This window comes from Callithrix jacchus, chromosome 4, assembly GCF_049354715.1.
Source record: "Callithrix jacchus isolate 240 chromosome 4, calJac240_pri, whole genome shotgun sequence".
NCBI lineage: Eukaryota > Metazoa > Chordata > Mammalia > Primates > Cebidae > Callithrix > Callithrix jacchus.
Genome location: NC_133505.1, coordinates 19,751,819 through 19,764,874, shown reverse-complemented (window position 1 = coordinate 19,764,874; position 13,056 = coordinate 19,751,819). Strand labels below are relative to the sequence as shown.

Genomic DNA, 13,056 nt, shown 5'->3' with positions numbered 1-13,056 from the left:
TAAATATATATTATATATATAATTACCAACCTATTTTACCACTGACGTTATTTATTTTAAATAGTTAAAAACTACTGAACATTTCTCACTTTAAAAGCAGGCAAAATGGACGTTTATCCCCGAGATGTGACCAGAACAACCACCAAAACATTATCTCCCCAAGCTCAGGGTGGAGGACCCTTTATAGATTCTGCCCACACATTTAAAAATTGTGAATTTCCTTGGAATTGGTAACACATCAAGTATTATCACTGACTTGTGCCTTCCAATGAATGAATTTCTTAAATCTTTTCTTGAAAGGAACTTTATTCCTTTCTCCATTCTTTCATTAACCTCCATGAGATGCTTGGGAGAGCAATGAAGATAATTTTCTCAGTAGTGTTCAAGGCCAGTTTTGTTACTGAGTACTAAACTATACATAAGTTTGTATTTTAAAAAGCATAAATAGTATGTGTATTTATATGAGATACCGGCTTTGACTTTTAATGATTTACAACAGAAAAATGGTGGCCTATGTCACATCTGGTTCTTCTTCAGTGTTAAATGTTACCCTTTGATAAAGATAACAGAAGTAGTTAATTTAAATTTACCTTTTGGAGTAATCAATCTGTTTATTGTAAAGTATTGACATACTGAAAGGATCCAAAGAACTCATGGAGGGAATAACAGGGAAGAACGTGGATAAAAACATACCTGTCTTTCATTAATTGATAGAGGTTTTCTTTCATATATTCAAATATGAAATAAAGGTGGTCATTTTCTCTGATAACTTCTTTCAATTTAACAACATTAGCATGATTAAGTTTCTTCAGAGACTGAAAAATAACAAGTGCGCATTAAAGTTTCTTAAAGAAAAACTTAGAGAAGTTGGCAAAATTGCATCAATGCTAAGTTTGATAGTTACCTTAAGTAATTTTCCATTTTGCCTGGATTCATTAATTAATAACATTTTAATATCTATCTACATAATTGCTTTAAGTAATGAAAGTTAAGTGCAAACAATAAACCAAGCTAACAATAGGTATCAAACATTTCAATCTGATACATTTTTCCCTTGGTTTATTAAACAGGTCTAACTTTTGTCTGACTTAACCATGCAAAGATATCCAAAATGGTATCGAAGTCTTTAAGCATCAAATCTAAGGAAATGGTATGTAGTAATTTAAAAACTTGTCTTTTGGTGGCTGGGCGTGGTGGCTCATGCCTGTTATCCCAGCATTTTGGGAGGCTGAGGTGGGCAGATCCCTTGAGGTCAGGAGTTCGAGACCAGCCTGGCTAATATGGTAAAACCTTGTTTCTACTAAATATACAAAAATTAGCTGGGCATGGCAGCACATGCCTACAGTCCCAGCTACTCAGGAGGCTGAGGTAGGAGAATTGCTTGAACCAGGAGGCAGAGGTTGCAGGGAGCTGAGATCATGCCACTGCACTCTATCCTGAGTGACAGAGTAAGACTCTGTCTCAAAAAAAAAAAAGTTGTCTTTGGAGAATATGATTTAAGATGCTCTTTTAAAAGTGAGAGTGAACTTTCAAATGTGAGAATATAATTATATGCTATTCTACACACTGACATCAAAACCAGAAGAAATGAGAAATTATTTTAGAATATAAAGGAAAAACAAATACAATTATCTTCAGAATGCTTCCCACAGAGAATAAAACAATCTTAACTAAAAATAGTCTTAACTACTGTCCTCAGGCCTCGGATAGAGTTAAAGCCCCTTCTCAGGTTCTTTTCATCTTTAGGATTTTACCTTAACTTCTCTCAAGTTCATACATTCATCCCAAGAGTAGAACTTTCTCTTCATCCTAAAATAAATAGAGGAAAGTTTAGTGTTCAGGGATTGAGGATTCAAAGACACAGATTACACTGTTGGCTTTGTTACTCTAGTATTGGCTCACTTTGGGCGAGCTATCTCCTCATCCTTACAGGGAAATCACTTCCTCCTGTATATCTCAAGGCTAGCTGGTAGACTATGTCACATCCAAAATTCAGCTTTAACACAAAAATGACAAAATTACCGTTCATCTTCCTTTCTGGGTGAGTTCTTAACACTTCTCTAATAAGTTTAACTGTGCCTTTCTTAAAGGGTCCCTTCCAAGTTCCTCTCATTTTAGAACTTAAGAGATAAACATGAAACACTATATCTCAGAAGGGTTAGGGAAATAAATCACAAATTTTGAGCAAATTTAGTCAAATAATTTCATCTGATAACTTGCATGTCATTACATCAGCTTTAGACGAGAGGCCCATAAAGTTAAAGATCTCCCTACTTAAATGATTTAAGTCGGCAAAAAATTGGAAGTAACTATAAACGTTAGAAATGGCTTTCTTGAATTTTGTTCTTTACTTCCCCTCTTTTATCCCAGTGTTGGTTTCTATTAGAGATAAATGTACCAAAAGTGTATTTAGGGTAAAAATTATTTCCACTATATACACCACAGTTACTTGGTGTGTTTTTATATGAACACGTGTTTTTATGCGAACAGATTTTTAGTCACCATACAAAACAGGATAAAAAGCAGGATTCATATTCTAAAAAATGTTTCTTCAGGTATGGAAATTACAGGGCTGGCCTGTGAAAAAGAACCAAATATGCCATACTGCTTTCATTTGGTATTATAATCTCCTGCTGAAATGTTCCAGAAGATCCTTGGGAAGCTTAGAGTTGTCTTTATTAATTAGAATAATCCTTATGATCCAGAGGCTCCAGGGGGGATAATACACAAATGAGGCAATGAGTGAAAATTGGCAGCACAACATCACAGTCAGGAACAGAGGCTGTAGATCCGCACTGCCTGGATTCAAATCCTTGCCCGCCACTCACAGCATGACTTTGGACAAGTTACCTAATGATTTGTCTGTGCCTCAAATTCGTTAGCTAGACATACAGTAGAAACTGCTGCATAACAAAAGCTTCTTGCAAACTGCTTCGTTCAACACTCACTAACTACCAGATGTTTTCATTTTTACCAATATCTATGACTGACTGTAAGACAATGTAAAGGGCATCACTGTTATTATTTCCAAAATATCCTTAGTGAATCAAAATTTCATTTGCAGTTATTCAAGTACTAGAAATTTATAAAGAATTGTGATGAAATGGGGATCACTAGCCTATTAAAAGATACTTTTCAGTCCTATAGATTTATAAAATGTCTTGCTAAAATGTAAAATGTAAATCAAGCAAAATGATGAATTTAAAATAAAACAGAAGTCAGTTCAAATATAGCTATAAAAAGTTGATTAATAAAATGATCATGTCGATGTGAAATTGCACATATAATCTGCTATGATTTTTTCTTTCTTTTTTCTTTTTTGAGATGGAGTTTCGCTCTTGTTACCCAGGCTGGAGTGCAGTGGCACGATCTCAGCTCACCACAACCTCCGCCTCCTGGGTTCAGGCAATTCTCCTGCCTCAGGCTCTTGGGGAGCTGGGATTACAGGCACGCACCACCATGCCCAGCTAATTTTTTGTATTTTTAGTAGAGACGGGGTTTCACCATGTTGACCAGGGTGGTCTCGATCTCTTGGCCACCTCAGCCTCTCAAAAGTGCTGGGATTACAGGCTTGAGCCACCGTGCCCGGCCCAACATGGTCTCATTCTGTCGCTCAGACTGGAGTGCAATGGTGTGATTATGGCTCACTGTAGTCTTGACCTCTTGGGCTCACGTGATCCGCCCACCTCTGTCTCCTGGAGAGCTGGGACCACAGGTATATGCCTCCATGCCCAGCACATTTTTGTATTTTTTGTAGAGATGGGGTTTTACCATATTGATCATACTAGTCTCAAACTCCTGGGCTCAAACAATCTGCCCACCTCAGCCTTCCAAAATGCTTGGATTACAGGCATGAGCCACTACACCTAGCCTGCTATCATGCTTTAAATATAATTTCAGAATTTTATTTTTGAGATGGTGTCTCTCTCTGTCACCCAGGTTGGAGTGCAATGGCATGATCTCAGCTCTGCAACCTTTGCTTCCCCAGTTCAAGTGATTCTCTTGCCTCAGCCTCCCAAATAGCTGGGTTTACAGGCGTTACCTGGCTAACTTTTGTATTTTTAGTAGAGATGGGGTTTCGCCATGTTGGCTGGGCTGGTCTCGGACTCCTGACCTCAGGTGATCTGCCTGTGCCGCCTTCCAAAGTGCTCGGATTACAGGCATCAGCCACCATACCCAGCCTAGAATTTATTTTTCACTTTAGGGGAAATGTATCAATGGATCTTAAAGTGTTACCTAACAAGTTGTACCTAGAATATTTATGGCCTAAATTGGAAATGCCTAAAATTTTATACCACCGAGCAAAAGATTAATTGGATATTATGGGATGTGAATGGTTTTGGTACAAACAAACAAAACAATGAGAATGGAGAATGAGGACTCTGATATTTGTAATTTTCATGTAAAGTTTATCCCTCTACATTAGGCTTGAAGGAGACAGCAAAGCCTGCTTGTATGACTCTTATAGATAGCTATCTTGTTCAGACATGAGCAATAATGGCTATAGTGAATACTCAGTGTAGTTAAACTGATCATCTGACAGTAGCCTGGTTTCACAACTCCTTCACTCCTAAGAGATGTGCACCTCTGTCCTACCACGATCACTCATAAACTCCTTGTGATGAGGAGTTCTACTGTCCAAGACCTCAACCTTTACCACTTCAGACTCTGAGCATAATAACCTCTTATCCTTTTCACCATCATTACCCTTGAAACTTCTTCATAAAACCTCTTTCTTGTTCAACTTGTGGCTATTCCTACAATCACCTGCATGGCATGGCTTGCCTCCTCATCCAGCTTGGCCCTGTCAGTCTTTCACCCACTACACTCTCCAGATCACACACACGCTCTGAACATCCCCTTCTCCCACCATTCCACTGCTTCTGCCTTGTCATCCTCCAGTCTCCATACAGATGGGTGGAGGTGGAAAGACAACTCATGAAAATGCTCCCAGTGGCTCCACTTTCACATCCATCCTGTGTAATTTCAGGACTGTTCCTGACATTGGGCAACCCTTCTGTGGCTTTCTTAGCAACTCAGTAACTCATCCTTCAAACTCTCTAAAGCTCCATGCCTCCACTGCCCACTTCCTGCTACTCCTTGTCCCACTTCGGTCTGGCTTACTTCTACTATTCCACTGGAACGACGCTCACCATGGCCGTTAGTTATGTCATATTCCCCAAACCCAAGGAACAGCACGGCAGATGATATTGTTGAAATACCATAAGGCTATTTCCAGCCCTTTCCTTCTGCCTCCTAATATAGAGGTTGGAAGAGTAAACACTCTCTCAGCCTCCTTTGGAAGGAGACCACGTGACCCAGTACTAGCTGGTAAGATGTAAGAGGATGTCCTTGGGGACTTCTGGGAAAGAATTACTACTTCCTGATAAAAGATGGAGAAGAGTTAGCTGGTATTATTCTCCTTTCTTCCCCTCTTAAACAGGGATGTAATGCCTGGAGGTGCAGCAGCCATAAGGTGGTCATTAGGTGACACATTTAAGGACAGAAACAATGCTAACTGCTCAGCATGAAAATCAAACAAAACATGAATTTCTTGGGTACAACGTTGAGTCACTGAAAGAGCTCTGGAATCGTCACCCTCCAGACTTCTTGGTACCTACTTCTGCTTCTTTAGATCCTTCCCTTGGTTTCAGATATTTTCTACATTCTCCTGGTTTCTCCCGTTTCTCTGGTGGCTCCTCAGTCTTTTCTGTCAGATCCTATTCCAGGGTGCATACTTTATATGCCATGGTTTCTCAGTGCTCTAAATGAAGACCTCTTTTTTTCTCCCTCTAAAGAGTTTCAATTATCATATGTAGACAAGTAGACTAATCATTCCAAATCATTAGCCTGCACCTCTATTTTGAGATTTTTTTTTTTTTTTTTTTTTTGAGACTGAATCTTGCCCTTATCACCCAGACTGGAGTGCAATGGCGTGATCTTGACTCACGCAACCTCCGCCTCCCAGGCTCATGCAATTCTCCTGCCTCAGCCTCCCGAGTAGCTGGGATTACCGGCGTGCGCCATCACACCCAGCTAATTTTGTATTTTTAGTAGAGACAGGGTTTCTCCATGTTGGTCAGGTTGGTGTCAAATTCCTGACCTCAGGTGATCCGCCCACCTCGGCCTCCCAAAGTGCTGGGATTACAGGCGTGAGCCACTGCACTCAGCCTTGTTTTGAGATTTAAATGCAAATATTCCATTGACTAAAAGTCATCTTAAAGTCATTATGCCCCAGACAGAATCCAGCTTTACCCCAGGCCTGTGATTGTCCCCTTCTTGACATGGTACATAGCACCACACACTATACATTTAAGTCAGAATCCCAGGAGTTAGCCTGGACTCTTCCCCATTTTTTACTCCTCCCTCCATCCTCATGCCCAGTCACCGGTTCCTATAGAGCCTGCTCCCTAAGTGTCCCTCGACTGTATCCAGTTACATCCATCCTCAGAGCTATTTTCTTGTCAGGCACCACTTCTAACCAAGATGACTGCACTGACCTTCTACCTGGTCACCCTGTGTCCACCCTTGACATCTTCAACCCAGTCCCCACTCTTCTGCTAACAAGCCAGTTCTAAAAAATTTGATGACATCAACAATGCTGCTTAAAATCCTTCAAGACCTTCTAGTCCTCAAGATACACAAACTCGGCTGGGCGTGGTGGCTCCCAGCTGGAATGCCAGCACTTTGGGAGGCTGAGGTGGGCAGATCACGAGGTCAGGAGTTTGAGACCAGCCTGACCAACATGGTGAAACCCCATCTCTAATAAAAATATAAAAATTAGCCAGGTGTGGTAGCACAATGCCTGTAATCCCAGCTACTTAGGAGGCTGAGGCAGGAGAATCACTTGAACCTGGGAGGCGGAGGTTGCAGTGAGCTGAGATCACACCACTGCACCTGGGTGACAAGAGCAAAACTCTGTCTCAGAAAAAAAAAAGTATATACAAACTCTTTCATGTGGCTTCACAATATCACCTGTTAGCCCCATGTCCTTCCTCTGCCCCACTCATAATCCACACTTCAACCACCTGCACTTCTTTCAGTTATTCAGCCCCAGTTAGTCCTTCATATACTCTCTCTTGCCTCCAGAGCTTCATCATGCTATTTCTTACTCCCTGGAGCATTTCCCCACCCAACCCCCTTTTTAAAAAATATTTTTCTCTCATTCTTGAGGTCTCCTTGACTTGGGAAGCCTTTTATGATACTTCTCCAGTGTGGCTTCTCTTTGCTCCCATAGAACCCAATATTCTCCCATCATAGGACTTAACATACTTGACATAACTTGTTGAATCTGTTGGTCTTCCTGAGTATATTGTAAGACATCTGTGTTGTCCCCATTATGTCCTGATCATGAAATACAGTAGGAGTTTAACAATTTTGTGCTAAGTGAGTTTTTTCTATTTTCTTCAAGTCTTCCATGGGACTCCTCTTCTGATTCATTTTTGCTCCATCTTACCTAAGGCGGAGCACTGCCCAGCACACAGTAGATACTCAATGTGGCAGACACCGTAAGCCGACTAGCCAAAAGCCCTCCTTCTCGTCCTCCTCATTCACAGAGTCAGCTTTTGCACAGGGATATAAGACGCTCAGCTAAGTACTGTTTCCCAGCCTCCCTGAAGCTAGGGGTGCCGGCATTTCTGATGAATGAGAAGAAAGCTGATGCATTCTGGGTGGGGCGTGGGAAAGTTTTGGCTTTCCCAATTTAAAGAGTACAGTAACTAACTGCCTCAGCTCCTCCCATTGCTTCCTGCTTGGAGCTCGCACTCAATGCCCGGAGCTGCAGGAGCTATTTTTTGAAGACAGAAGAGCCTAGGTTTGTGATGACATCACTGGGACAAGGTACTCGCCCTGGGCTGCCTATCTCAGGGCTTTTTGTTTGTTTGTTACTAACAACAGTTTCATTGAGATAGAATCCACATACTATACAATTAGAATCCACACACTACACAATTCACTCATATAAAGTGCATAATTCAAAGGGAGAATTCTGCCAAGGTGTTTTATTATATGAGAAAAATGAATCCCTATTTAGGTTTCTTTTGGTTAGATAGTAGTTCATTCACCAACAATGCTCCCAGATTACATACTTATGGCCTCCTATCAGCCCTCAATTTATTTGACTTCTTACAGGATTTCACTCCTCAGTTCTCCTAAGACTTTACCTAGGTCCATGCAGCCGAGGCCCAATATCCCATTTGATGAAATGGAAGGATAAAACAAATACCGTATTTTTGCCACTCAGAAAAAAATTATGAACATTTTGTCACATAAAACCAGACAGTAATAACCATCTGTGGGACTGTACCCATGACCCAACACCCCTTCTGAGTCTTCTACCCTCCTCCCCAGAAGCCACAGCTATCATGAGTTTTGGGTGTATCTTTTCCGGCCTTTAAAAATATTTTTATATACAGATGTATTTGTGTATAATAAAGCATTTCTTTGTGTGAATTTACATCATCATTTCATCTACAAATGAGGGCTATTCTGGCTCATTTTGTCTAATACCCTCATTTCTTAGGTTCCTGCCTTACTGCAGTAGTGAGGATCACCAGTGCAATCCTAATATCAGCAGGCATTCAGTCTTCAAACTAACTGTACTGACATTACTTCTGATATTTCACATTCATATGAATTACACTGGTTTTCTCAGGTTAGGGAAGTTTTATCTTTTTTCTTTTATATTCTTTTATTCTTTTTATATACAGCTTTGCTAAGAGGTTGTTTGTTTTTTAGACAGTGTCTCACTAGGTCACCCAGGCTGGAGTGCCGTAGTGGTGGCATAATCCTGGCTCACTGTAGCCTCGACCTCCTGGGCTCAAGCCATCCTCCCACCTCAGCCTCCTGAGTAGCTGGGACTACAGATGTGTTCCACCATGCCCAATTAATTTTTGTATTTTCTGTAGAGGTGGGGTTTCACCATGTTGCCAAGATGTGTCAAACTCCTGGGCTCAAGCAATCCTCCTGCCTTGGCCTCCCAAAGTGCTGGGAGATTATAGGTGTGAGCCACTGCGCCCATCCAAGAGGTTTTTTTAAAAAAAAAATCATAAGATTTGTTTTTATTAAATTCATTTAATCACAAATTAGTACTGAATTTTGTTAAGCCTATTCAATAAATTTTTCATTTCCATTATTGTATATTATATATGTATTTATCTGATGATAATGACTGTTTAAAAATATTTTTTAAGTTATTTCCTTGTACATGTAATGGTTTAGATCATAATATTTTAAAACATTTGCTAAAGCATTTAAATTTTAGATTGTCATAAGTTGGTTGATGTGTGATGTGGAGATGTGTATCTGATGAGTCCGGGACTGGTTCTGCTGGAAGCCAACTGCCATGTCCTCGGACTATTCAAAGAACCCTCTGGAAAGGCCCAGGGAAGGAGCCTTGTTAAAGGAAGCTGTGGTGCCTCTTGCCAACAGCCAGTACAAACATGCCAACCCTGAGTGAGTGTGATGGGTTGAATTGTGTCTCCCAAAACTCCTATGTTGAAGTCCTAGCCCCCAGACTTTCACAGTGTGATGGTGTCTGAAGATAGGCCCTTTAGAAAGGTAATTAAAGTTAAATAAGGTCTTTCATGTAGGCCTAAATCTGATATGACAGGTGTCCTTATAAGAGGAGCCTGGGCAATATGGCAAGACCCCATCTCTACAAAAACTTTTTTAAAAAATTAGGTGACCAGGTGTGTTGGCTCATACCTATAATCCCAGCACTTTGGGAGGCCGAGGTTGGGTGGGTCACCTGAGGTCAGGAATTCAAGACTAGCCTGGCCAAGATGGTGAAATCCCGTCTCTACTAAAAATAAAAAAATTAGTCAGGCATGATAGTGGGTGCCTGTAATCCCAGCTATTCGGGAGGCTGAGGCAGGAAAATTGCTTGAACCCAGGAGGCAGAGGTTGTAGTGAGCCAGGATCGTATCACTGCACTCCAGCCTGGGTAACTGAGTGAAACTCTGTCTCAAAAAAAAAAAACCAGCCAGCTGTGGTGGTATATGTTTATAGTCCCAACTACTCTGGAGGCTCAGGCAAGAAGATGGTTCAAGCCCAGGAGGTTGAGGCTTTGGTGAGCTATGTTTGCACCACCATACTTTAGCCTGGGTGACAGAGTGAAACCCTGCTTGGAAAAAAAAGAAAAAAAGGAAATGTGGGCACAGACATGCACAAAGAGAAGATCATATAAAGACCTAGAGAGGGCCAGGTGCAGTGGTTCATGCCTGTAATCCCAGCACTTTGGGAAGCCAAGGTGGGTGGATCACGTGTGGCCAGGAGTTCAGGACCACCCTGACCAACATGGAAAAACCCTGTATCTACTAAAAATACAAAAATTATCCAGGCGTGGTGGCACATGCCTGTAATCCCAGCTACTCAGGAGGCTGAGGCAGGAGAATCACTTGAACCCGGCAGGTGGAGGTTGCAGTGAGCTGAGATTGCACCACTGCACTCCATCCTGGGCAACAAGAGCAAGAAAACTCTGTCAAAAAAAAAAAGACCTAGAGAGGATATGTCTACAAGCAAGCCAAGGAGAGAGGTCTTAGAAGCAACCAACCTGCAGATACCTTGATCTCACACTTCTTGCCTCCAGAACTGTGGGGAAATAAATCTCTGTTGTTTAAGCTACCCAGTCTGTGATATTTTGTTACAGCAGCCCTAGCAAACTAAGAGTAAGCCACCTTGGAAGTAGATCCTCCAGCCCCAGTCAAGCCTTCGGATGACTGCAACTTGGGCCAATTATCTGAGTGCCATGAAAGAACCCAAGCCAGAACGACCCAGGTAAGCTACTTCTAAATTCCTGACTCACAGAAACTATGTAAATTAACAAATGTTTCTTCTTATTTTAAATCACTAAGCTTTGGGGGCATTTTGTTATGTGGCAATAGATAAACACAGTGGAATAAAAACAAACAAATTGACAACAATCAATTCTATTTAATCAATAAGTTCAGGAAAATAACATTCAGAACTCAATTTGATATTATCAATACCATCTGATTTTGAGACCTTGTTTTAAAGAAATAATAAGCTCAAGGCTCAGCACGGTGGCTCACGCCTGTAATCCAAGCACTTTGGGAGGCTGAGACGGGCGGATCACCTGAGGTCAACAGTTCAAGACCAGCCTGGCCAACATGGTGAAACCCTGTCTCTACTAAAAACACACAAACAAAAATTAGCTGGGTGTGGTGGCGGGCACCTGTAGTCCCGGCTACTCGGGAGGCTGAGGAAGGAGAATTGCTTGAACCCAGGAGTGAGAGGTTGCAGTGAGCCAAGATGGCGCCACTGTACTCCAGCCTGGGCAACAAGAGCAAAACTTGGTCTCAAAAAAAAAAAAACAAAAACAAAAACAAACGCTACTCTGCCCTCAACTTTAAATGTGAAAAATAGGCCAGGCATGGTAGCTCACACCTGTAATGCCACCACTTTGGGAGGCTGAGGTGGGTAGATTGCTTGAGCCTGGTGGGTCAAGACTGCAATGAGCCATGATCATGTCACTGCACTCCAGCCTGGGCAACAGAGTGAGACCCCATCTCAAAAACAAAAATGAAAATGAAAACCAACAAATAAATCTGGCAAAACATTCCCAAGATTACCTGTAGCTTCAGTCCAAATGTATTATACATAAAAAGAGAGGCACTTATATTTTTTGGTTTATCAGTGTAGCTGCACAAGCCAGACAAAGTAACATACATGAGAATCAGCAGAATTCCTCTTTGGCAATTTCTTTTCCAAGAATGACATTCCACATGAGCCAAAATAGCATTTGGTCTAAACTAGACCCCTGTTTCTGTGCTTGTATATATTCTTTTTTTTTTTTTGAGACATAGTCTCTTTCTGTCCACCCAGGTTGGAGTGCAGTGGCGCAATCTCAGCTCACTGCAACTTCTGCCTCCTGTATTCAAGAGATTCTCCTGCCTCGGCCTCTTGAATAGCTGAGATTACAGGCATGTGCCACCATGGCTGGCTAATTTTTGTATTTTTAGTAGAGACAGGGTTTCACCATGTTGGCCAGGCTGGTCTTGAACTCCTGACCTCAATCCAAAGTGCTGGGATTACAAGTGTAAGCCACTGCGCCCAGTCTGTGCTTGTATATATTCTTTTTTTTTTTGAGATGGAGTTTCACTCTTGTCACCCAGACTGGAGTGCAATGGTGTGATCTTGGTTCACTGCAACCTCCACCTCCCAGGTTTAAGAGATTCTCATGCCTCAGCCTCCTGGGATTACAGGCATGTACCCCCATGTCCAGCTAATTTTTGTATTTTTAGTAGACATGAGGTTTCACCATGGCGGCCAGGCTGGTCTCAAACTCCTGACCTCAAGTGATCCGCCCACCTCAGCCACCCAAAGTGCTGGGATTACAGGCGTGAGCCACCACCACCACACCTGGCCTGTGCCTGTATATATTCTTAGGCAAGGACAGGACAGTAAAGAGCAGTGTTTTTAAAGGTGAACTTGGCAATATCACACACGGTACCTTTTGATGGCCACCAGCTCCCCGGACTCGTTATTCTTGGCCATAAGCACACTCCCATAGGTGCCATCCCCCAACTGTCTCATGGTTGTGTATCGGTTCATCTTGGAAAAATAACGCAGCAGAAGTTGTTGATTGAAATGGCTTCCTCGTTGAATATAAATCTGAATGCTTCTTAATTTTAATTGTGTTTGTCCTCACACTGTTGTTGCTATGCTGGTGACATGTGTGTCATCATTAAATATAGGCTCTTCCTCAAGATTACGTAGGTTCATGAGCTATGGCATGAAGGAATCTGGCAAGGAAACAGCACTTCCAATCTTATGAACACCCTAAAAAAGAAAATAAGGATATGAATTTTCATAAACAAGTCTCTCTAAAAATTGTACTGACAACTTAGAGCACAGGGAAAAGTTATAAATAATATAAATACTAGTGTGTTAGATATTTGTCAGTAAGTCATTTGTGCTATGTGAAATGAAATTCACTATAATACTCACTTGGTAAATGCCTCATTTACATGGTACTGTGCTATTTATGTTCAATAATGGCATAATGGCTTGTGTTATTCCTTTTTTACTCAATAT

General features: G+C 41.5%; 2 protein-coding genes across 40 annotated transcripts in view; one reads left to right on the top strand and one right to left on the bottom strand.

Annotated features, from left to right (window-relative positions):
- LOC144582037 (C-terminal-binding protein 1-like) overlaps nt 1–13,056 on the top strand; it is a 73,383-nt gene that overhangs the window by 28,624 nt on the left and 31,703 nt on the right. For 11 of the 23 annotated variants that reach the window (XM_078368405.1, XM_078368400.1, XM_078368404.1 and 8 more), the window contains one exon: nt 10,649–10,776. In XM_078368405.1, coding sequence (XP_078224531.1) covers nt 10,715–10,776 — 62 coding nt within the window. In that variant the 5' untranslated portion in view covers nt 10,649–10,714. Of the gene's footprint in view, nt 1–1,070; nt 1,151–10,648; nt 10,777–13,056 lie in introns of all 23 variants that reach the window. The other 12 variants (XM_078368406.1, XM_078368402.1, XM_078368395.1 and 9 more) reach the window with 3 other exon arrangements.
- The window catches only part of MAK (male germ cell associated kinase), a 63,851-nt gene that overhangs the window by 45,284 nt on the left and 5,511 nt on the right, over nt 1–13,056 (bottom strand). For 13 of the 17 annotated variants that reach the window (XM_035294941.3, XM_035294944.3, XM_078368378.1 and 10 more), the window contains exons 2-4: nt 12,473–12,801; nt 1,755–1,809; nt 694–815 (exon numbers count right to left, since the gene is read on the bottom strand). In XM_035294941.3, the coding sequence (XP_035150832.1) occupies nt 694–815; nt 1,755–1,809; nt 12,473–12,573 (278 nt within the window). In that variant the 5' untranslated portion in view covers nt 12,574–12,801. Of the gene's footprint in view, nt 1–693; nt 816–1,754; nt 1,810–12,472; nt 12,802–13,056 lie in introns of those variants that run through there. The other 4 variants (XM_078368383.1, XM_078368381.1, XM_078368384.1 and 1 more) reach the window with 2 other exon arrangements.